This window comes from Colossoma macropomum, unplaced genomic scaffold (assembly GCF_904425465.1).
Source record: "Colossoma macropomum unplaced genomic scaffold, Colossoma_macropomum, whole genome shotgun sequence".
Lineage (NCBI taxonomy): Eukaryota > Metazoa > Chordata > Actinopteri > Characiformes > Serrasalmidae > Colossoma > Colossoma macropomum.
The window spans coordinates 8,272,396-8,296,282 of NW_023494786.1; the positions used below are offsets into that span (position 1 = coordinate 8,272,396).

At 41.5% G+C, this 23,887-nt stretch overlaps 1 protein-coding gene across 2 annotated transcripts in view; it reads right to left on the reverse strand.

Annotated features, from left to right (window-relative positions):
* hip1 (huntingtin interacting protein 1) overlaps positions 1-22,727 on the reverse strand; it is a 47,015-nt gene extending 24,288 nt beyond the window's left edge. Inside the window, exons 1-4 of one of the 2 annotated variants that reach the window (XM_036559668.1) lie at positions 22,359-22,727; positions 3,066-3,129; positions 2,381-2,523; positions 257-313 (exon numbers count right to left, since the gene is read on the reverse strand). In XM_036559668.1, coding sequence (XP_036415561.1) covers positions 257-313; positions 2,381-2,523; positions 3,066-3,129; positions 22,359-22,478 — 384 coding nt within the window. In that variant the 5' untranslated portion in view covers positions 22,479-22,727. Of the gene's footprint in view, positions 1-256; positions 314-2,380; positions 2,524-3,065; positions 3,130-10,983; positions 11,403-22,358 lie in introns of those variants that run through there. The other variant, XM_036559674.1, reaches the window with a different exon arrangement.
* Positions 22,728-23,887: the final 1,160 nt, after the last annotated feature.

Here is a 23,887-nt window from a genome sequence, read left to right on the forward strand (position 1 = left end):
TCACTGACTGCAAATACAATGACACACGCACCCTAGAGAGCTCCACAAAAGCCACATTCAACACGTACTGGAGTGATTAGCAGGAGCAAAACTAACAGCAGCCTTTTCTAATCCAAAACAAAAAACTTGATCATGTTCATCATAATGAGAGATCCTGACATTTGCACTGTGCAAAGTCTATTAACGCCTACTATGATTCAAAATGGGAAAAAAAAAAAAAATGAAAATGACAGCAACACTCTGGTTATGCCCTTACCCACATCCTGCTCATGTCGTTCAGGTCAGCCTTGTTTCGCACGGAGTCTTTAATAACCTGAGGAGAAGACACAGGGCTGGAGACATCACAGTGTATTGACAGACTTTGGGACCTTTGATGGCCAGTATATGTTTTACATCAGTGGTCACCACCCCTGGTCCTGGTGATCTACATTGCTGAGGAGTCTCGTTTCAACCACAATCTGTCAGACCTGTGAAAGAAATTTGTGTTCTGTCTACCTTTTAAAATTCATTATGCTACTCATCTATCGTTTCTTGGTATATGCAACCATTGATCTGCTGTGATTAGCTCCATTTAGGATCATTTGTGAGCTTAAGACTAGTTTATACAAAGTATTATGAAAAGAATGCTAAAAATGCCTCGAATCACCACTTGGTATGTGCATTGTTTGCAAAGGCTTTTGACCTGTGTGCTAAGGATAGCTGGGGGGACCATCAATCCAGGGTTCCTCTCTCTCTCTGTCACTGTAGTAAATTACAGGTCATGCGAGGCCTGAACGTTAATCAGCTGTACAAGGGGACACCACATATTATGTCTGACGTCCAGAAATATCTAGTTTACACGTTTGTCAGGATTAACAAAACACTTCAAGGTGATTGGGTAAAGCTCTCAGACAATATCCAAGGGACTTGGTTGAAAAAAGGGGTTAATAGAGCTAGTAGGCAGCCAGGTCAGGGGACTGGGCTGTGAAGGTCAATCTGTAGCTGGTGGTTAGCATGACAGATGCAGGTTGGAACCAAACTCTGCAGAAAAGGAGATCTCCAGAAGGAGAGTTGGCGGCTACTGTTCTACATGCACTACATCCACAGTTTATTTAGTGCTGCTACCTCATATATACATTTACTGGCCATTTTATCACAGGATGTTAGTGTGAGTTGGGCTTTGGTTGCTGTGGTTTCCTCAGATTGACTGATAATAGTACACCAACATCCAGCCAACTGTGTGTTTATGAAAAAGGACAAGCAACAGTCTCTAATCATACACTTACAAGATGAACCAACAAGTTAGCTGGCTCTAATGAAGTGGTCAGTAAGTTACACAGTGTTTAAAATCCCCAACAATGCTAACATGTCACTACCTACTATATCAGGGTCTCTGTTGCACTGAGAATGGTCCACCACCACCACTATCTGGTTAGTGATGGTCCTATGGTGGTCCCGTTCCACTAGATGGAAACGCTCCAGGCCAACAGAGCAGGCATAATAATTTCTGAGAACTAGAAATAATTATTTTTATTATTTCACAGAATAATTTTTGTTGCACATACCTCCTGTGCAAGCACTGCTGCTCTTATTTCATTGTTAGGTTTTAGTTGGAAACAAAATCTCCAAACACCATATAAAACATTGTCGAATCAATATTTTTTTTTCTTGGCAGATACAGCCAAGTAACGTCTCCAACTGGTTAGGACATCAGAAGTTCCACAGAACAGTGAAATCAATCACATTTTGATTTCCATCGGGTGGACCACAGTCGCTAGAAATGAAAAACAACAGAAGTGCTCTTCCAGGGCTCTTAACTGAAGGAGTCACTGTAAAACTGCTACATCCAAGTTAAAATATATGTTAATGCCTGCTATAAGCTTTTAATAAAACAATGCAATACCTTTTATAAGCTTTGGATGTCTATGTTTAGTCTAGAACAGACAAATATCCTTATTTTTTAAATCTATATTTCAACATCTGAGGTCTGAACTGATGGCACGGTTCACCACTGCTGTGCACTGATGGATGTGGTAAACGGTCCTAAACTATGTCAACCGCAAATGGGCTACAGTGCATAACTGATATGTAGCTAATATGGTAGGTGTTTATGATAAATTGACTAATTAGTTTATGTACCAGATAAGTGCATCTAATAAACTGACAACTCAGTATAAAGAAGAAAATCAATCCAGCTCAGCATGATCAGACCATTTACTGAAGGAATTTCAGGCTGTGCTTTTGTATGTTGATGTACAACTACACGGTGTACATGTGACTACTACATGTGATAACATATTTTCAGTAACTGTGTTAGACACACCATCAGCTGAGCCTGACTATATAAAAGAGCATATATGCACACCGTATGCTGTTCCCCTAAGTCAGAAGATCTACTCACATTTGGGTGGCCGTCCCTCAGCAGTTTGTGGAAGACGTGGCAGAACTTCCAGCAGAGCACAGCGTTGCTGGAGAGTGGCAGGCGGTTGACAGCTGCCCAGAACGTGTGAGCCCCCTTCTCATGGTGAGTGCCCAGGATGCAGGGTGGGAACATGGTTAAGGATGACTCAGGAGATTAGAACCAGCAGCCTGCACCAAACCTAAGCTCAAAGCTGTTAATCTTGGCCAGCTCCACAGGTAGCACTGGCGAACTCGCTAGGAATGACTAACAAAGCCCCAAAGAGGGGAAAGTGGATTAACTGGTCCTCCAGGAAAACCATGTACTGAATTAGTGAAGGCTGATTATTTAAGAAACAAATTAGTGCTACAAGAGTGTCCAAGCTCTGGTCTTGCAGTTCCTGAGACCTGGAGATTTCCCAGCTCAAACGGCACCATTAATCACCAAACAGTGCTGGACTCCAGGACCAGAACTGAACATCCCTGCTGTGACATGAGGGGGAATTCTACAAGACTACTACACTTGCAAGACAACTGAAGAATTTCATTTTCATGCCAAAAATGAAAACACCCTAATGACTATATTAACATGTTGACTAGCAAGTAAATTTTTATCAGTATGCCCCCACCCCAGTCCCCTTCTTTCATTCACGCTAACTCTCCACTCTTTAGCACAAACAAAAGGATATTCCTGGCATGCTTCTCTTTGACGGCGACCTCCTGTGTGTTGATCGCCTTGTTGATGCTCACAGCCTGTGCAGGAGGAGGAAGAAAGAGGTTTAAGCATCATGTATTTCCTCCTCACAGACGAGTAAAACATTAACAAACAGGTCAGGAGTACTAACAGAGACGGTGCCGCTTCGCCTCGCTGTGAAGGCCTTGCTGAGCAAAATTCTACCGCTGTGAGAGAGCCACAGAATACAAATTACTCTCAGCCCCAACAGTCTGTGACAGGTAGTGTTGCTTAAAGCTCTCATAGCTCCTAAGAAATGGTTTTATGGCCTGGTAATACAATATGTTTCATCTGAGCACCAACACACACACAAGGAGGGTCATTGTCAGGAGCTCTGAAGCTGAACAAACTAAAAGGAGACATTTAGAGAGCCATCAACCATCTGTTGCCTCCACATATGCTCCTTTAGTCCCTGCTCTCTCTCCAATGCTGAACACCAGCTCAGGGAAAAGCCCTCAGTGCACTTTCACAAGATGTAGACTTTCATTCCCATCTGAGAGTAAGAACCATTAAAACAATTCAAAAACTTTCAGTCAGTTTAATTTCACTTTTTTACATGCTATGTTGGTGGTTTTAGCTGGATGTGAAACCTCAAGCTCATTGACACTGTCGTCACCGCCCATCTCTGCTACAACATATGCTTGCTTAAGAGGATGAAGTCACAGAAGGTCAGGTGCATTTCTCAATCTCACTTCCTGCAGATGTAGCTGCACTCTTTAGCAACATCAGAGACTCACTGCTGAATCCCTGTGACCTCCAGTTTGCAGAATCGATGGTGAAAAACATTTTAACCATGAGTGTGTTAAGGGCTATCACACTGAATTCCGTTAGGTCTGCTCGTAGACAGACAGTTGCCTGGTAAAAATGTTCTTCAGTCTTGAGAGGTTTCATTTTGATTTCCAAAAATGAAGCTACTTCCTTGGCAACTGTTGTAATATGGAACACCTAGCTTGATCTACTGACTACAGGGTTGGTTCAGTCAATGCTAAAACTTGTATCAGAGTACAGAGACACAGAAAAAGTAACCCTGACCATGGTCAAAGGCTTTAAGATTGGTGTTCATGCCCCAATATTATCATGACTTACAGTAGAGCTGAAAATATTTGCTTTGCAAATTTTTCTTAGCGGAGATGATGTTTTTGATTTTGTTCGGATTATCAACTTGGTGACTTGCAACATCCATGTAACCAAAAGTATGTTGTTTAGATGATGCCAGACTAGATCCAAAAAGTGTAATGAAACAGAGCTCACGAGATTCAGGATTGTTTTTTTTAATGATGCTATAGGGACAGTGGAGCTCGGCTCTAGAAAAACCAGAAGAGACTCAGCTCTGTTTTCCGATCCTCTGCCTCAGCCCTCGCTGCCAGACTCCCCCGCTAAAGGTGACAAGGCTTGGCTTTGTCTGGGCAAGATGGATTTGAGGGATAAGTGTCTCATTAAGTCGCAGCTGGGCTCTGGGAATTGGGGAAGAAGAGGACGTGGAGGGATGAAGAATAAGGGTGTTGGCCCATGCTCCTGAACAAACAACTCTTGCATATTTGAGCTGCAGCAATTGTAGTTCCAGGCCTCAGCGATAAACTGACCTCACCAGTTCACGATCAAGCTCAAAACAGGCTCTACATCTGACTGAATAGCAGACCCTGTTTATTTTCCTATCAGACCATAACCTAAGCATGTTCATGTACCCTTTACAAGCACAACTCACCCATGAAGGGCAGATAAAGCTTGAAACAAAAGTGGCGGATGAAGAACGATTAGTGCTGTAAAACGTTTTTTTTTATCACAACATACGCTTTAAGCTTCGCAATGAGGAAGGCAAAACATAGACAGGGCTGGAACTCATTGCAATGGCTAATCGTCCCATAAAACAGTCAAAGACTTTGGTACTGTTGGATGGCTCCCTGTGCCAAAGGCAAGTGATTCCCACACAAGTGCTGCTCAATTTGTCCGAACTAAGACTTTGTCACCCATGTGAATAAGAGCACTAGCTGCCAAAGGCTTCTGGCTTTCACTCATTGGCCGCCAGGACCCATTATTGCTTCACACACTGGGTAGCTGAGGAGCCAAGACGATGGCTGATTAAGGAAATTAAGTTTGAAGGAGGAGAGAGAACTAAGAAGTATGGTTGATGAATTGCAGTGCAACATTGTGACAATGTTCAGTGTGGAGATGGACCATATTAGCTGCATTGTACTTATTATGCCATCTAATGCCATTAAACTGTTTGTATACCAAAGGTTGTAACTTCAAACACACCAGCACAATCAAGGTCATCTGCACAGCTCTAGTCTTGTTAGTATGTTGTAACGACACAGACATTGTAATCTTTCTTCTTCATTCAAATCTTGTTCACTATTCTATTCATATATACAAAAACAGTTTGAGAGTTTGAGTTTGCTTGCCTTATGAGCTCAAGTGTAATGAAGGGAGTTCGCCTCAGATCTCAGGTATACTCTTCCGTGCAAAAACCTGGAAATCTTTCAGGACTGATTACATCTTTTTAATTCTAATTTACACTATACTTGTCATTATATGTATTGTATACTTGTCTTTTTCCTTTCTTTTCTCCCATGTTCTGAGCTTAGGTTTATTCTCTGTCTCTTATAACTATGCACAATATGCAAAAATATGATGGGTTTGGTGGGAGGGGGGTGTAAAAAATTGTATCTGTTTCTCTGAATTGTTTAAATATATTATATATATATATATATATATATATATATATTTTTTTTTTTTTACAAATGCCAACAAACTGAATATTTAAAGAAATCATAACCCCAATACCACCCATAGAAGAGAATCATGAGCTAAGTGCATCGTTTTCCCATGAAGCTATGAAGTCATACATAACACCCTGAAACCGTTTTACTTAAATATGTAAAATGGTTTCAGAAGGCTGTGCGTGATGACCTGCAACAACTTGATCATTGAGATGATCTCAAAAGGAAAATGACTCAGCTAAAAACCTCACAGTTCATTTTTCCACCAACAGACTATTCAGTGAATAACTCTTAATGCTATCAGTGATAACAGTGTGTCATGCTATGGCTGGTTTATCGAAGCTTTTCCCCCTCAAGCCATATCAGCCAATTAGATCTTTAATAGCGATGACACTGGAGCTTTTTATATGAAGCAGGAGAAAAGCAACTATGAGTGATGATCCACAAACATCTGCGCTTAGAAATGGCTCCCTCATGTAACACAGCCAAACGCACGCTATGAATCAAATCAATGAGATCAGACACAAGAGCGCTCGTCTCATGTATACGAAGCGCAGCTGTCCCTGGATGACCCATATGCCTGGAAAGGAGAATGTAAGAAGTCTTCTCAGAGCAGGTTTTCTGTTTTAACTAACACAGCTCTTAATAGTAGTTTTAAAATAACTTAAGAAATAAAGATATCTATATAAAACAGCTACGGAAATGACATTTTAAATGATCTGTTTAATAGTTACACATGTTAATTGTATAGAGTAATGTGTGCGCCTGCCACAATTCTCATCTGGATTAAAAAGCTTAAAGGGGAAAAAATACACATAGGCTCCCACTAATACACAGTTTAAGTCAGACTGACGAATTAAACACTATAATCATTACTGCGAAGACTGACTCTGGTATATGGCGCCATTTGTAAAAGACAGTGAACACTGTTGTTGTTTTGAATCCAGCACACTGGATCTGAAATTAAACGAGATTCAAAGTGCAGAATGTCAATATTATTTCAAAGGTTTTTACATCAATACTGAGTGAACCATACAGCCCTTTTCATATACTGTCAGAAGTATATTTTGCAAGAACAGCTGCTCAGTTCTGTGGTTATTCTGTGGTTACTGCATCATTAGTTCATGCAAAACAGAGCAAATGAAACTTACAGAATTGAGGTGAGCAATTTGGTTATAAATCTATTATTAAATACTTTTTCTGCCTTTTGGCAATAAGTGATATTTTAATATTCATGCATTCTATCTGAAATGCCTTAGAAGAGTGATTTTATAGGCAGAAACACTATAATTTGGACTAAATAGTCTTTATTAAATGACATATGGGAATAAACAAGTTGGTGCCAAGTATTTTCAAACTGCAAAAAGAACTAATACAATGACAAAAAAACTATTTAGAAATGAACAGTATACAATCATCATCCCTTTGCACTGCAGGGAGTTCTTTAAGAGGCTGTGATAAAATCTTTACTCTTCCTGTCTATCTGTACATTACGTTTTTTTTTTACTGACACTCTAATCATGAGTAGGTTACAAAGGTAGACAAATGCAGCATTAGGAATCTTTTCTGTATGCCTGCCTGAATGCCCTTTTGTAAGCAGAATGGTGGCGCTGTCCAAAGTATAGCTGTTTTACTCTGTTATCAATTAGGATTTCTGTTTTGCTCATGATGTTTAGTACGCTTACACTCATAAGACAAGAGTTTGCATGTCTGCCATGCTCTTCAAGAAACTTCAAGAGAAACACATACATCACACAAACGCATTTATGTAGTTTTTTCTTAGGTCACTGTGATGATGACGTAAACAAAATAATCTCGAATACATCATGAATAGTCAGTACATCGCACAGCCCTGGTCCAGAGGTTCAAGATGTGCAACTGGCATTTGGGGTCTCCTGTCTCTCAACAAGACGGACAGAAGGTTAATGTTACTAGAACAGACCACTGTGAGGCTGAAAAAGCAGAACAAAGCAGATACAGGCAAAACAGTTGTGTTAAAATTGCTCCCGTTGACGTAAATCACAGTTATGTAGGATGTTTTGTGTAAATGTAATTCAGTAGACTTCCTGGGACCTATCTTAAGCATCCTTCTTAAAATGGATCCAGTGCGATAAAAACACTGAACTGGTCAGCAACAGGAAGTGTAATGACTGAGGGCCACTCTCAGCTTCCTGTCTTGGCACACCCAATCCTGCCAATTTCCTGTTGGCTAAAGAATGCCTGGCTGTACCCATGCTCCTACACTGGAGTGGCACAGCCAATCCAAACAATCCACTCTCATCCAGCTCTCCTTCTGAGAACTCTTACCCCCCCACCCCTTCAAGGTGGCCTGAAGGGTCAGCTTCCATCCAGCTGAAAAATACAGAGACAGTGCAGATAATGAGTGAGGAGTGAGGTAGCTGTCTGAGACTTTGGCTCTCAAGCTCATGCGTAGGTGCAGTATTGAAAGACCTAAAAATAACCCCACACTTCCTGAAACTCCCCTCAATTCATACATAACGTCAGCCTAGCTCTGCAAGCCTGCGTTCTGCACAAACAAAACCCACAACATTAAAATAATAACAACATTAACTCACTCCTGATAAACACACACTTCTGCTTTGCCAGACACACAGCTTTATTGAGCTGCGGGCTCGGACTGCAAGTGAGCCATTAGTCTTTTTTTTCTTCTTTAAAGTTTATTTTAGCCAGTACTCTCTCCAGCTACTACTCCACCCCTTGCAAAAAAGGTCACTTCTCTGAAAGGCAGCTGCTGTGTTGCTAAGCTACTCTCCCCTTTTTAAAGAGCATTTTACAACTTACTCACATCTGACTCAAACATCCGCTCGCATGGAACACTCAGTCAACACCTCATTAGGCTTCTGGAGTGGAAACATACTATGGACCATCCGTACAGGTCGAGTCAGATGCTTCCACTGGTATTATAAATGTGAATGCGTCTGTGATGCCAGGCCGGGAAGCTCTGGAATATGGATCGCTTGGTCCAAATGCAGGGAACCTGAGCTACTGCAAGAGCTTTAAAATGCCTCATTAGTCTACCAAACAAATGTGAACATGTGTATGTATTGAACACTGGACAATTCACACAGCCTTTTCAGGGAGGTTTGATAGAAGGAATAACAGGCACCTGAGGAGTCTGCCTGATTAGGTTATATGGCCTGGAGGATAAAGTCAGAGGAGCCAGAACATAATAATAGTGCCATAATGGATAATAAACCATGTGGGTCACTTTTACGAGCTTGCAAAGCAGGAGGCTCTCTAAAGTGCAGGGGTGAGGGGCTATTCTTTAAACCAGATCCTTTCTGTATGGCAGGAGGAGTTTCTAAAGACGCAACCCCTCTGGCAAGTCCTAAAAAGATCTACACAAGTGACATCTGGGTCAAATGCAATGATCTACTAAAGAAGTACTTAATACACATCAGTGAAGAAAAAAGAGAATTGACAGAAAACAAGATATTAGTGGTGTCATGTTGTCCAACATTGGTCCTGAATGCATTCTGAAACAATCAGGATGTGGCCACACATAGCAAACATTCCTTTAAGACTTGCCTGCAGCTTCAGACATGGTTTTAGACATGGAGGCTGGTCATTGCTGGCACTGTAGGTCCAATTCTACACAGATTCAGTCTCACTGTTTGAGTTCAAAGCCACATATCAATCCAAGGGCACTTCAGACAAGCTACTTAAAAACAGAGGGGCAAGATCTGCTGGGCCTGAATCTTCAGCACTAGGGAGACGTATATAATTCTTCAAGATCTTCAAGATCTGACTCAGTTACACAGAAAGCATGTCCAGTGGGGATCTCGCACCTGCCAGGGCCTGTCTTCATACCACTGTCAAGCAACGTGTGACAGAAGTAACTGCAAGGAGCAACAGAACGGACAGAAAAGTGAACAGCCTTGAGTGAGAGATGCTGCAAACTGAGTCAAAACAAGCCCTTTGTTACAAAAAACATGACTTAGCACAGTCTACCGCTCCAGAGACACTGTGCACCCCCACCCAAATCAGCGATTCACAAAAGCCAGGGTGGATCATAGAAGTGCAATAGCTGCTCTGAGGGCTCCACACAGCATCGGCGGACAGGCAAACCAGTGTGCATCCTAAATTCCCTCCGTGAAAGGCCTGGAAGGCACAGCGTTGGCATGCTAAGACTATTGGTGCAAGGCACGAGGGTGGGGTGAGGTGGGGTGGGGGGCTAAAGCTCACACAGAATGGGGAACTAGGTTAGTCTCTCACTGCACCTGCTCTGGAACTTCATAGACTAGCAATGGACCACAGAGGGGTAAAAAAACATAATGATATGTGAAATTCACAGTGTTCATTTGTAGGCTGTGTTTATAACACAGTGATCTCAGGCTTTTGTGCAGTAACCCAAACAGGACTTCAACCGTTATAATTCACTGGACACATAGAAGTGCACTGCCTGTAGGACTTTGGGTGTCACTTCTACACACACACACACACACACACTACACCAGCTTACAGAAAGGCAAAAAGAGGACAAGTCTGGACGCTGCAAAGAACAAAAACAGATTAAAAACCCACGAAAGGGAATCTAGACCGATAATTCCAGTGGGGTACCAGATTATCAAAAGCAAGACACAACACTCCCCTGCAGACAAGAGCCCAGTGAGGAACTTTCATTAGCAGGCGAGTGGGTCGTTTAGGTGGCGAGTTTCTCTTCACAAAGGAGCAGTTTTCCGTGAAGGCTGCTCATAAACACTGCCGCATCCACACTACACCGGACAACACATGCTCCAAACACCTCCACACTGCATGAACAAGCCTGCGGCTCACTAAAAGCCCCCATTCATGGCGAGGGAAGCGAGGAGAAAGACGCTGAGCCAAACCGTACAGACGCGGGCTAATGAGCTAGCAACCGAGCTCAGCAACAGCTCGACTACGAGCAGACCTAACGGTCCAGGCGGCAGCGGTGAACGACTGAGGAGTCTGAACCACAAAACATGCCGGGAGACACAGTTACTCTACAGAGACAGTGTGAAAGTCGAAAGGAAATTTGCCCCACAGGACTGTTTACCCCCGTCCAAAAACAGAAAAACACACGAAGCCACTAAGCCTCTACCTACCGCTGCCTCAAAGCTGAGGAGCAAGCGCTGGCTAGCAAAGCTAAGTTACATTTACCCAGCAACCTACCATTTTACTCAAGTCCATAGTTCAACAGGAGAGAGGTGATGGAAGCCAAAGCGAGCGGCCGGGCTGATCGGAGAGAGCGTAAACGAGGGAGAGAGAAAGAGAGAGGGTGAGAAAGAGAGAGGCCGATCCGCTATGGGAAAGCGGTAGGGGGAGGCTCCGTTAACTCAACATGTGTCCCGATTTGGTAGCAAGCTTTTGCCTTCTCGTTCCCTCCGCGTCTCTTTTCCCTCCTTTCCCTCCCCTCTTCCTCCTCCTCCTCCTCCTTCTTCTTTCCCTCCTCTTCCTCTTTCTTTCTCTCCCTTCCTTCCTCCTCCTCCTCTTCCTCCTCTTCCGAGGAGCCGGTAGGCAGCGCGGCTACTCCTCCGCCGTCCCGACCAGCACAGATGTAGTAAGAAATACTTGCAGACAGACGGAGCTGTGGAGAAAAGCTCTGAGCACAGAAACATCTCCCGGTTTCATAACCTTCAACACAGCTCTCAGATCATCTGCTGATAGCCTACGTGTTTTGCCAGTACGAGGGAAAAACACAACTGTAGCAACTTCTAAACAACACTGAAGGGGAATTCCACCAATTTTTCAAAATTTCTGGATACTTCAGCCTTTGAGGTGCACACAGAGTCATTCAGAGTGGTTAGACGCGAAGTGGTTCATCGTAGAGAAACTTACAAACTGCAAATCATGATTTCTTTACAGTGGTGGTGATAGAAACCAGGAGACACAATGTCTACTACACATTACAGTCATCTTATTTACTATCCAAAACCACCAATGAACCTGTCCTCTTCTGAGTTTTTATATGGGATGTTGGTAATAGTGAAATATTTCTAAATCTGAAAAAAAAGTAAGTTTTCTTTGGGGACTATTTTGCCTTACAACACCCTGCATGTGTGTCAGACAATAGGCAGCATATATCTCACCATTACATGTAATAACTTTCTGTTAGGAAGATTTCAGAGGTATTAAAGTCTTCAGACGTCTGGTTCCTATCACCACCACTGAGAACTGTTCTGACTCAGCAAGTTTCTCTAGAATGGAGCACTTCACACCAAACCACTCTGAATGACTTGGTTTACATCTCAACCATTTATGTATGTTGAATTTTTGACAAATCATTGGAGGTTCTCTTTAATCCTGAACAGCAACCTTTATGATTTGAGGTGTAGTAATTCCTTAACATTACATTTGCTCAGTTTCATTTATTTAAGAGTCATTTTGGTCGATGTTTACTTTCCTGATCAAGTAGGGCTGGGTGATGGGGTCCCAAAAACGACATTACAATACTTCAAGACATTTTCACAGTACACTGTACACCATATTTAGTTTTTCTGAGGTTTAATAAGTTGAAAGAGACAAAAAAAACAGTAGTGGCATAAAAAGCACAGGTCTGATTCTGCACTTTTTGTAATGAAACATGCAGTTGGTCAGTGTTGTTGAGGTCCTGACAATATCTGATATATTCAGAAAAACATAGTGATGCAATTTATACAATAATGATACGTTATGTCGTATTGCCTCCCTATAAAACTATTTACTACTCATTCACATTATAGTTATTAACATATAGTTACTAATTCCTTTTTTGGGTTTAATTTAATCATGGTACATTGGTGAATGCATCTGTACTGCTCTCACTTTTGAGTTTCACTATTTTTTTAGCCCAAAAGAACCCAGTAGAGACAAAAATATTGCAAGAACATAACACAGCCTTCATCAAACTTCAGTTCCTATGCTGATACTGACTGGACGTCCTAAGAAGCTCCACTGCAGTTCTCTAAGTTACTGAATACTTCAGTTGTTGTTTGACCTGCTACTTTTGTACCGAAGTTGTTTTTAGAAAGCTACTTTTACTTGAGTCATTTTACTGAAGTAACAATAATTTTCTTGAGTATTGGTTTAAGCTACTCTGCCCACGTTTGCTTATGGAGCAGTAAAATACAGTCATTCTAATCTTCTGGCAAGTGTTCTGGCTATACAGAGTTAATTATCACGGGCCTACAGTGAACCTCTTCCTCATGAACCCAATTTTACAGGCTCCATGTTTACACTGGGGGGAAAGAAAACCCTGTATCCACGAAATAGTGTTTCAGTTTCAGAATTTAGGTGGATGGCGCCCTCCTGTGGCTACTTTTAGAGGTCTTATGTGTTCCAAGTCTACCCTCATGTATTATTTAATCAAGCAGGTGCTCAGGTAAGGAGATCTCTAGAGACAAAAAAACCCTGAATGGCTTAAAGAAATGTGCACATAATCCATTATAGCTCTCTGGTTAACAGGCAAACAATTACCACATAAGTGGGTGTGATTAGGTGATCATTTCAATGCTGACTATTGGCTACTACTACACCTATTTCTATTAATTATTTGAATCTAGCTGGAGTCATTCATTATTTATTGACTTTGTCCATTAATCCACTCTAGAGCAGGTTGTTACGATATTCATACTGATTTTTTTCTATACAGGCTGGGGAGACAATCACTGTGAACCAAAGACACTTAGATTTTATGCTATAAAATATACAGAGTTTGTGATGTCAGGCATGCTGGCATAAACTGTAAAGGTGTCCACTGTTCTATTGAAAAAACTCCATGATATACACAAAAAAAAAAAAAACCTCACCTACACAGGAGACAAACCCATGTGTTTACATGTATTTGTTTTCTACTGAAGTAACTTCTTTGTCTTAATCATGTTTTCATCAGTTGCTGCAGCTTGTTTTGGCAATTGAACAAACAAAATAATAAATGAATGAATGAATGAATGCAAAATGAAAGCTGCCATTTCTTTACTTTTGTATCCAAATTTTATTGTATAATGGTGCAAAAAATTACTCTGGTTTCTCAATTCTTCAAATTCTTAAAAGTACATTGCATCAAATATAGCCAGTCATGATAATCACATTTTAGTTGACCAATAATTGGCATATAAATAATTAATAAATTGTGTTTTCTTGTTCATTGTTTGCAACTATTAAGATGCAAGCTTGAAGTGGCCAGATTGGCTGATTATCCATTTTACTTGCTAGCCATGTTCACCTAGTAGCTAACATTGGTTCTACTGTCAAATCAATACACACTTCCACATGTTTACAGTTACAGAGAATTATGTAAAGTTAAGCAAAACTACATGTTCATGAGTGAAAATATAAGTAAAAAAAAAAACAAAAAACTCATTCTTCCCTGCATACATGCCAAAAACATTAGCTACTTAACTAACAAATAAACAAACATTACTCAGCACTGCCCTGTAAAACTTACAGCACCATGTTAGAAGTCAGATCTTTTTGTTTTCTAAGCCCCACGACGTCTAAATGAATGCATTTACTGTCTTCTTTTATTCATGTCTGCCTCAATCCAACTGACATTGTGTTGCATGCAATGTGACAAGCCTAGCAATGATATTGGAATCATAGCGGTATTGGCAGCTAACTGCTTGGAAAACGTTGGGATCAGACGTTCACATTTGACCGGTATTTGATGCTTTTGATATTTACTGTACTCCAGAAGGGCAGAATGTTTAGGCAACACCAGGCAGCTGTGTAATCCGTCCTATATGTGTTTATGTATCAACATCAGTTTCAGCAGATACGTACATGAAGATTATCAGATATCAGTATCGGCCCACGATTCCTATATTGGTGCATCCAAAGGAAAAAACAAATGCAAGATGAAGAAAGACTGAAATAAATGTGGTTAGAATAGCAAGAGAGAAAAGGGAAAAGAAGCAGCCTTTGCAAAACAAAGCAGGCTCTTCAGTGGCCTGTCACTTCTCTTGCTGGTACGGTGTGGAGGGCCCGCTGGGGCTTTTTCCACACAGACGCTACATCTGTCACATACATAGTCTGTCACTTTAAGCACGGTGCAGTGTCAATGACTCACTCTGTACACACACACACACAAAAACACACACACACACACACACACACGCGCCTGCAGACACACCAGACGAGTCACAACAAAAAAGAGCAGCAAGAGAACACAAGGTGACAAACAACCTGAAACACACACACACACACACACACACACACACCTCTGTACTGTAAGCACTGAAAGAGTTCATCAGTCTCTGTGTGAAGAGCAGTAATTACATCATGGTACAGATGATGGCCTTGAGCAGGACAGATAAACACTGAAAACCACACAAACGATCCCGAGACGAGCCAAACTAAACCTTTGCACTGCTCTCTTTTACACTGAATATCATGTAACGGTGCACCGCCTAATATCTTCACTCCATTAGTTTAGCTTTTCCATCTACCCAACGTTTCAGCTTATATAAAAGCAGCCCACACCCTCCAAACAAAGTGTTACAGACAAAGTCTCCAGCTGTTCAAACTCGCACGTCTTTTCTTTTCAACTTTTACAGTCCAAAACTAAAAGTTCAACAACATTATCCAAGATCAAGGAACTTTGTCATGTGCAGCCAAAAAGACAAAACAATGCATAAATAAAAAAGATAAGCAGAATTCAAATTGGTACTACAATACTTCAAAAATAGGACTTAAAAAGAAAAAAATAATAATTTAGAGAATGTAACAAAGTTACAGTGGTGCCCAAAAGTCTGAGACCACTTTGAAAATCTGGTATAATAATAATTAAAAAAAGGAAAAGTTACAACAATTAAAATGAAGATGAAATATTCAAGATTCTGCACTATTTCTAAGTCACTATTCAAACTGAAGTAATTAGTGATTTGTGAAGTCAGATTCCTTTCATTACAACACGTATTCAGACAACTCTCAGATGGATCTGATCTACTGATCAGACGCTTTTGCACAACCTTATGGAGTCCATGCCAGCTTGCGCACATGCTGTCATTAAAGCAAAAGGGGGACATACCACATACTAAGAAATTCTGAAATTTATGTAAATATTTAAATATTCTCCTATCCACACAAATTGCTATGCTGGTAATATCATTTGTAAGGAAAAACATTGTATTAAATTTGAAAGGAATGCAAAGTAGTGGTCTCAAACTTTTGGACCCCACTGTATATACAGGATAAAAATAATCTTTCACAGTGGATGAGGGGGTGGGGTTAGGGTAACTTTCCCGTGGGTCAAATCAAACATCCTCACAGGCTGCGTATTAGGCAGTCCTCTCCTAGACAGTGTCAAAAAAAACAAAAAAAAACCCCAAATCTACACAATTTTCCCCTATCCCTATATGTAGTCTATCAACCAAGACACTTTCGGTGTCCAGAGTTAGCTTCTTTTTCGCTGCATTGTACCAGAGCTATGATTCTAATGTAGCTGACAATTAACGGAAGCTTAGTCACTTATGAGCCCTGTGCAAACTGCATATCTAAGTCATCACACGCTTACCTGCATCACATTGTTAAGAAATCTCAAATAGACACCGTTTCTGACACTTGCATAGCTAAACACAGTAGAGGCCTGAATTTTGTTTGATCGTTTTTATAGAAAGCAGTAGGTCATACAGTCAGTCATTCAGTCAAGGGATGTTATGGGGGTGGGCAACATGGCAAAGATATTATATTGCAATACTTCAGGACAATTTCACGATACACTATATGCACAATTTTTCATTTTTCTGAGATTTAATAAGTTGGAACACAAAATAGAACCTGTTGTGCCACATATAAATATACTATAATAACAACAACGATTTTATTCAATGTTTTACAAACTGCACAGCACTAAATCCAATTAAACAGGACTAATTATGCTCACTCTGTAAAGAAACAGAGCTAGTCCGTGTTCTTTAAGCACTGATGATATTCACAATATGCTCAGAAAAGCGTATTGTGACATAATTTATCACAATAATGAAACAATTTCATCATATTTTTCACTCCTAGGGTGCCAGCTTCCATTACTCGTTAGCTACATTAGCCTCCAGCGCAAAACAAGCAAACTTCAACACCAAACACGGCAAACTTAGCTGATCAATTAGGGACGAGGGAAAAGTGTCCACACTTGATATTTTGCTGTAGTATCACTTTAATAGAAAACTGGAACTAGTGTCCTTGTTATGTGCTGAAAACTCTAAATCAGTCTATGAAGCAAAACATTAGGCACAAGGCCTTTGTTAAGTCTACAGTAGCCGTATTCGATAGTGGTTTTGATCTGGGTGTGGCGCTGCAGTGCACGCAGTTGGCTACCACCCATGCACAGGATTTTTAATCCACTGCCGGAGTATTGAGGCCACAGGCCAGGGCCTGCACTTTCTGCTGTATCAGGACTTTGTGTGCATTCTCTCCCTCTTTCTCTACCCCCGACAAATGCCCTCTCTACCCCCTGCAGCACGGTAGTACAGTGGGACAGGAATTAGAGTAAGAACACAGGAAACAACAACAATACTCTTAGAATGACCAGAAGACAATGGACAGCAAAATACCAAATGTCAGGGAAGAAAGAATACAGGAAGAGAGTGGGTCGCGTGTTAAGAATGGCTGGATGTGACGAGGGGGCACGCACAGACCACTATTCAGAATCAATCTAAATGTTCTCAGATTAGGGCTGCAACAATTAAATAGTTTAAAAAACTATTTAATCTCTAGAATGCTCCAAAATGTTTATAAGATTAGGGGTGAGCAATGTAAAATTATACAACAGTTAGTTCCGGCCACGTAAGCTGATTGGTTGAGAAGTCTTCTAACCGCGCTGTTATTTCGCCATAACATCACGGGTTTTCACAAACACTGTATCACTCCACTAACACGCCGTTGCTAAGTAACGACTTTGACAGCTGTAGGAGACGCTCAAGCCATTTGAACATTTTTGCTTCTTACTTTGCCACAAACAGAAAATGGATACTTTTAAGATCACATTTGACCGACAGCCGATTTGGTCAGACTCTGAAGATGAGACTACACTAAATTCCCAAACTGTCATCACCACTGAGCAGCTTTTCAGTCGGCAGCTGTGACAGAAGAACAGCTAAACAACCTGAAATCAGCCAGAAATAAACCTAATACCATTCGCCTACTATTACATTTATTTATTTCTTACTTTATTTATTTAACTGTTGTATAAAAGCAATAGAACACTCGAGGTCGTGTGTTATCGCGAATAACCTCATGGCTGTGATGATCTACGGCCAATTCACAGCCATGATGTTATTTCGCGATTACACATCACAATAAACTGCATCATAATATGCTTTTCTGAGTATCAGTAGTACATCTAGAACACTAAACAACTACACGTATCACAAAAAGCTTGATTCATGTATTTTAAAAAACCTTAAAAACACTGATGCTCCGAAATGAAAATCCAGAACTAAAGTTTAGGACACACTGGGCTGATTACTGGAACTGACAACCAAGAATGACTGCTTAGTACATAATTTGCATTTTAATTTATGCTTTTGAATGAACTTAATAATGCTGACCTTGCTTCATTTATGATTTTGTTCTATCATAAAAGAAAAAAAGTGAATCATCAAGGACAGAACTGTGAATGATATTAGTGCAGTGTCAGAGCAAAAAGAAAGGAAACCACAGAAGCAATTAGTCAATTAACTGAATAGAAGTAATCACTAAGAAGTTACAGAAATAAGGTTTGCACAATACATCATTTGTTAATTGTTACTACAACGTTCTTGATAATGACAGTGTAGAAGGATAGAACATCTGAATGAGCCTTCTAACCAATCAGAATGTTCTTTACTGTGTGCAGTGAACATCCTGAGCAAATCACAGTTACAGATGAATGTTTCTGTGAGTGTTTTGATGAATCGAAGTATTTATGTAACCCAACAGAAGCAAATTATTTTGGTCAAAATAGTGACAGCTAATCAACTATATCACAATACTGATTCAATAATGTAAAATACTGCAATATAATCATAATACTAGTTTTTACTAGCAGCCCTAGATCTATTCATTAGCTGCAGTCCTAACTCACACTATAAGAGACTGGGGCACAGCACAGATACAGGCCGAGGTTCTGGGACGGGGACATGGGAACACGGCCTCTGAGGATAAGCTAAAAGAGAGGGAGTACAGCGAGATACGGGTGTACTTGAGCGTAGAAATAGAACGGCCTAAATTAGCCTGGTGGTGTTTTGTACGAAACCTCTTGCAGCCAAATGAAAGTTGAACTGATGAGTAGGTTAGGCTGGTAAACATTCTGCTGAGGACTGAACTGCAGTACACAATGCAACCAATTCGCAAGCCACTTCTATTTTGAACTGCGGCAGCGGAGCGGGAGAAGTTCCTTCCGTCCACGAGGAATCCAAGGACTGTGAAGTTCGGCTGGCCGGATGCCGCTTTACTCGACCAAGGCCACAACAAAGATCCCCTGCCTGAAGCTCTTTCCCATAAACCCTGTGTTAAGCAGATGCTAGTTTTCTAACACCCAGCCCACAGGGCCAACCACACTCATCTCATTACAGAGTACTTGGCCAACACCCTCTCATTTGACTAACATCACACCACAGAGGGCCCAGCAATGCACACATGGAGAGAAAGGAACAGAGATGCTACAGGAACAGGAGGAGACATTTTCCTTGAACTAAGCCAAGCGATAACACTTGCCCACGATAACATTTCTTGTGAAATGTGATCGGTCACTGTAGACTAGACTAGCGGCATGCCATGAACATATGGATATGTTCCAGAAAAACAAATGTACTTTATTAACTGTACTGATTCTGTATGCTAAACAACGTCAAACACTAGTATAGAGATGCACAATATAGTGACTGTTAATCGTTATTGCAATATCAGCCTTCACAACACTGATATCGCAGAAGAAATTTGCAAATGAGGCTCTAATTTTATTACATTTTTCTTGCATGCAGTGAGAATCACTCTTAGCACTTCGCATTCACAACATATTTTGCCCACGAGTATACATAGCATAGCCCTACAACTAGCTGCAAATGAAATCTGTAGGAACACAGCAGTAAATTCACATAATGCTGCATTCTCATTTTCCAAATCATCTGACTGAGCAGACGTCAAAAAGCCGGGCTCCGCTGGCCTGAGCCATGGCATTGTAGCGGACGGTGCTGACCAGGCCCGGTGACTGACAGAGCTTTCTTCTCACAGCCTGACCCAGTGACCGGCCCCAGCAAAACACAACTGCGCATGCGTTGCATCAGACCAGCGGTGCTAATCCATGCCACTGTCCTAGTTGTATGCAGGGGGAGTTGCATATGTTTGTGTGTGTCTAGGCCACTGCTGGCACAGCAAAGAAAACAAGCACAAATTCCACCGTTGTACACCTAATAATATGCAGAAAGGGGGGAGAAAACCAAGAGCAAGGCATTCAGCTGCAGTGTTTAAAATACTACTATGAGCCCACCAGCAGGGCAGTGTAATGCAGCTTGCTTTGCCTGACCTACTTTTCGCTGGCTGTCTCGGGATGGGGAGGGGGCGGAGGACCCCCAGAGTGGTGGGAAGCTTGCATGCACAATGAGAAAGCTTCTTTTCTTCAGACTTTTGAATACGCTGTGTGGTTTGGCTATCTAGATATGAAACTCAGAATGAATGATTAACAAGCAGCGATGAGACTTTTGCTTTTTGCAAATGCTGCTTGGAGCAAAAGATAGCACTCATGGCTTCACAGCATGTGTCTGTCTCACTCTCACCACTGCTTTCAATCCTCTAGGCAAACAGCACTCAGCACAATCTATAGGCATCCGAGACATGAGCCATTAGGTTTTAATGCTACAGCTCAGTCTCTTAAAACCTGCTTCTTGTGCCAGCCTGATACATGCACATCTGTAGGGAATAAAAACAGGAAACAAGCAACGGTCCTTGCTCATCATCTGTTTACTCCTTTAGAGTTCATGGTGTGATGTGTATCAACAAGTTCAGATAGCCTGGCACCAAGAGATGGCACCAATCCAAGACCTGGTATCAGAATTGGGCTGATTTCAGCAGGAAATGCTGGACTGAATATCAGAGGGGGCAAAAAAACGAAACTGATTCAATCATTTCTTTGGTGGTACTTTTAAACTGGATGCATGCATGGAAATGCATACTGCCAACCAGCAGAAGCTTATGAGACCTTTGGCCATTTCTGTCAACTGGTGTCACTAAATAAGACCTGACAGCTACTGATAAAATCAGGGAGTGTTTGTGTGTGGGTGCCTGTGTTTGGTCGACCTCATGGAAGTCAGTGACCAAAGGTTTGCCACATACACATTCAGCAGGAAGAATTCAGGTCCTTTTTCTCCAGAATAATTCCCTCCTCACAGATAAAAAAGAAGAATGACATAATACTGAGTCAAGCTGACTGCCACATCTACACCCAAGGGCCTTGCTATAATTATACCCTAAAGGGGAATTGCACAGATTTTTCAAAATTTTTGCATAATATAGTATGTAAAACCCATTCACATTGGTTTAATGTGAAACAGTTCATTTGTATAGAAACTTATTGGCTCCTACTCCCTTACCGTGGTGGTGATAGGAACCAGGAGTCCTGATGTCCACAATGCAAATACAGCCACTTTATCTACAATTCAAACCACCAGTGAAACTACACGTGTCTTCTTAGTTTATTCCTGTAATGCTAGGGACGGTAAAATAATGGTCAATCTGGAAAAATAATTTTTCTTTGGGTACTATTTTGCCTTAGAACACCCTTCATGTATCCCTCCACCATGAATGGATTAATATAAATTGATTAAAATACGTTTCAGTTCAAAACTTTATTACAAAACCATCATAAAACAATGTCTCAAACGTCAGGCAATGTTTTCATAACCACTTCATCTAACTGTCTGTGAGGCAGCTTTCAATGGCGTTAAACTCTCCAGACGCCTCTGTGAGTAATTCTGACTCAGTAAGTTTCTCTTCGGCGGGGTATTTCACACCAAATCACTCTGAATGACTTTGTTGATGTGTCGACCATTTCATTATGCAGAAATTTTGCAAAATTAGTTGGGTTGCCCTTTAAAGGACTTTCTAAATCCGCTTTAAACACCGTTATTAAAGCGTGTGGACTGTTAGGACGGACCTCAGCTTCAGCCTGTTTTTATGAGTTTGGTCAGTGAGGGTTCCGTGGAGAGGGGAACTCAAGACAATGCCTGGAAACTGAAACAGTTTGGTCTCGGGATTTCGACATAAATCCCTGCATAAAAAAATCCCTGGGCTGCTTTGTTGTTGAACAGTTTTTCCGTTTTCCCGCGGGGGGTGAAAATCAGCTAAAGTGCCTCACTGCACGAAACTACTGACCACATTAACGGAGGCTAACTAACGTTAGCGGTCGCGCTCGGCTCTTCACACATGACGCCGTTAGTCAACTCACATTAAGTTACATTAAAACTTCAGTGCCTTAGCTCTTAGGATTTGGCTCCTATTTCGTTGGAATTACTCATTTTGTTCCGTTTAGTGTGGAAAAGCGAGGCTAAACGTGCACATTAACATTAACTCGCCCACCGTGCCTCCCACCCCGGTACCTGGCTGCGCTCGAAGTTCTCCTTTTCCACTTCCAGGCTGTTCGCCCCTCCAGCGCGGCGACTCAGGACTTTGGGGATCGGGTTGGGGACTTGCTGGATGGAGCTCTTCACTCGGTCCATTTCGCAAACAAGCAATAACAATAATCCAAAAAAAATCTGCTGGGCAACCAGCTCGAACAGTAATATTACCACACGCAAAAAAGTGCGAGCGCGAAGTTTCCCGAGCTCTCGACGTCGCCGCAGGAGGTCATTTTCTGCGTCCGCCGCTCAAACTATCGCCCCATCGCGGTCCGCTGTGTGTGGAAGTAACGTTATAGGAGTCCGCACATATTTTCACTGATCGCTAAATCACACCCACTGCTGCCTGAACAAAAACACAGCAGCGCGTTTCTCAGCGCGGCGGGTGGGCAGTTCTACAGCCAGCGACACTCACAGGCTCCGCCCACCGCTGCTAGCCATTCGTTGAAAGTCACTTGTCCCCGCCCACCGGGATCTGTCTAAGCGCTTGATTGGTCGGAGCGTGTTCCGATTTGTCCGCTCTTACAAGCACTTGAACAGACGGCAGCTGCAAATGTGTAACTGCATCCAAAACCGCATGCAACTATACTAACCCACTTACTATACACACCTAAAAAAGATTTGTTGTCTTTTTAGAAATGGTTCTATTTAGCACCTAAAGAGTTCTTCTATTATTACAGGCTTGACATTGTAACAATAGCAAAACGCTTTTTGCTGCTATGTAGAACAATTTTCAAAAATGTTCTGTACAGAACCATACACAACACATTCTCCATCACATTCTGAATCAATTGGAGAAAGTGCTTTTTATTAAACACAGCGAGAAAGGAACCAACCGCTGACCAACCCTCAACGTAAAACTCACAGTCCCTGACACTAAATAACACAGTAAACACATGCACGTAACTTCTCTGGGTGCCAGTGCCAGCCAGTAGCAGGATGCCACACAGCCCCCCCTTCAAAGGTCATCAGGTCCCCAGCGATGTTCCAGCTCGAGCCAAGTCCTTGGGTGTGCACACAGTCCCGCCAGAACAAATGCCACGGGGCACTCTCTACAATAGATTAATATACATAATATAGTAGAGTATATTTGGATACAGCCTATGCGTCTCATTCAGATCTGTTCGGCTCCAATCATGCGGCCTCTGACTTTGGCACAGTCCTTTACAAACATACATCACATGTTTAATGTTTTATGCTTATTTCATACAAAAAACTCACAACCTTTTAATAGTCTTTTATAATTTTTAAACACCCTTTTCTAATCTGTATTCAAAAGTGGAATGAGAAAGAAAGGCAGCAGTGCTGAAGGTGATTCAGCAGTGCACATAGAGCTGTGATTAAATTTCCATGCATTGCAAAATTCATTGCATGATACAGTTAGGGTGAGGTTACAAAGACTGGGTGGAGAGGTAGTTTGAGGTGACAGGCATATTTAGCCTAATGTTTACAGCTATTCAGCACAAATGTATACATTTATTAGCACAGCCTACACAAAATTGCAGCTTTTG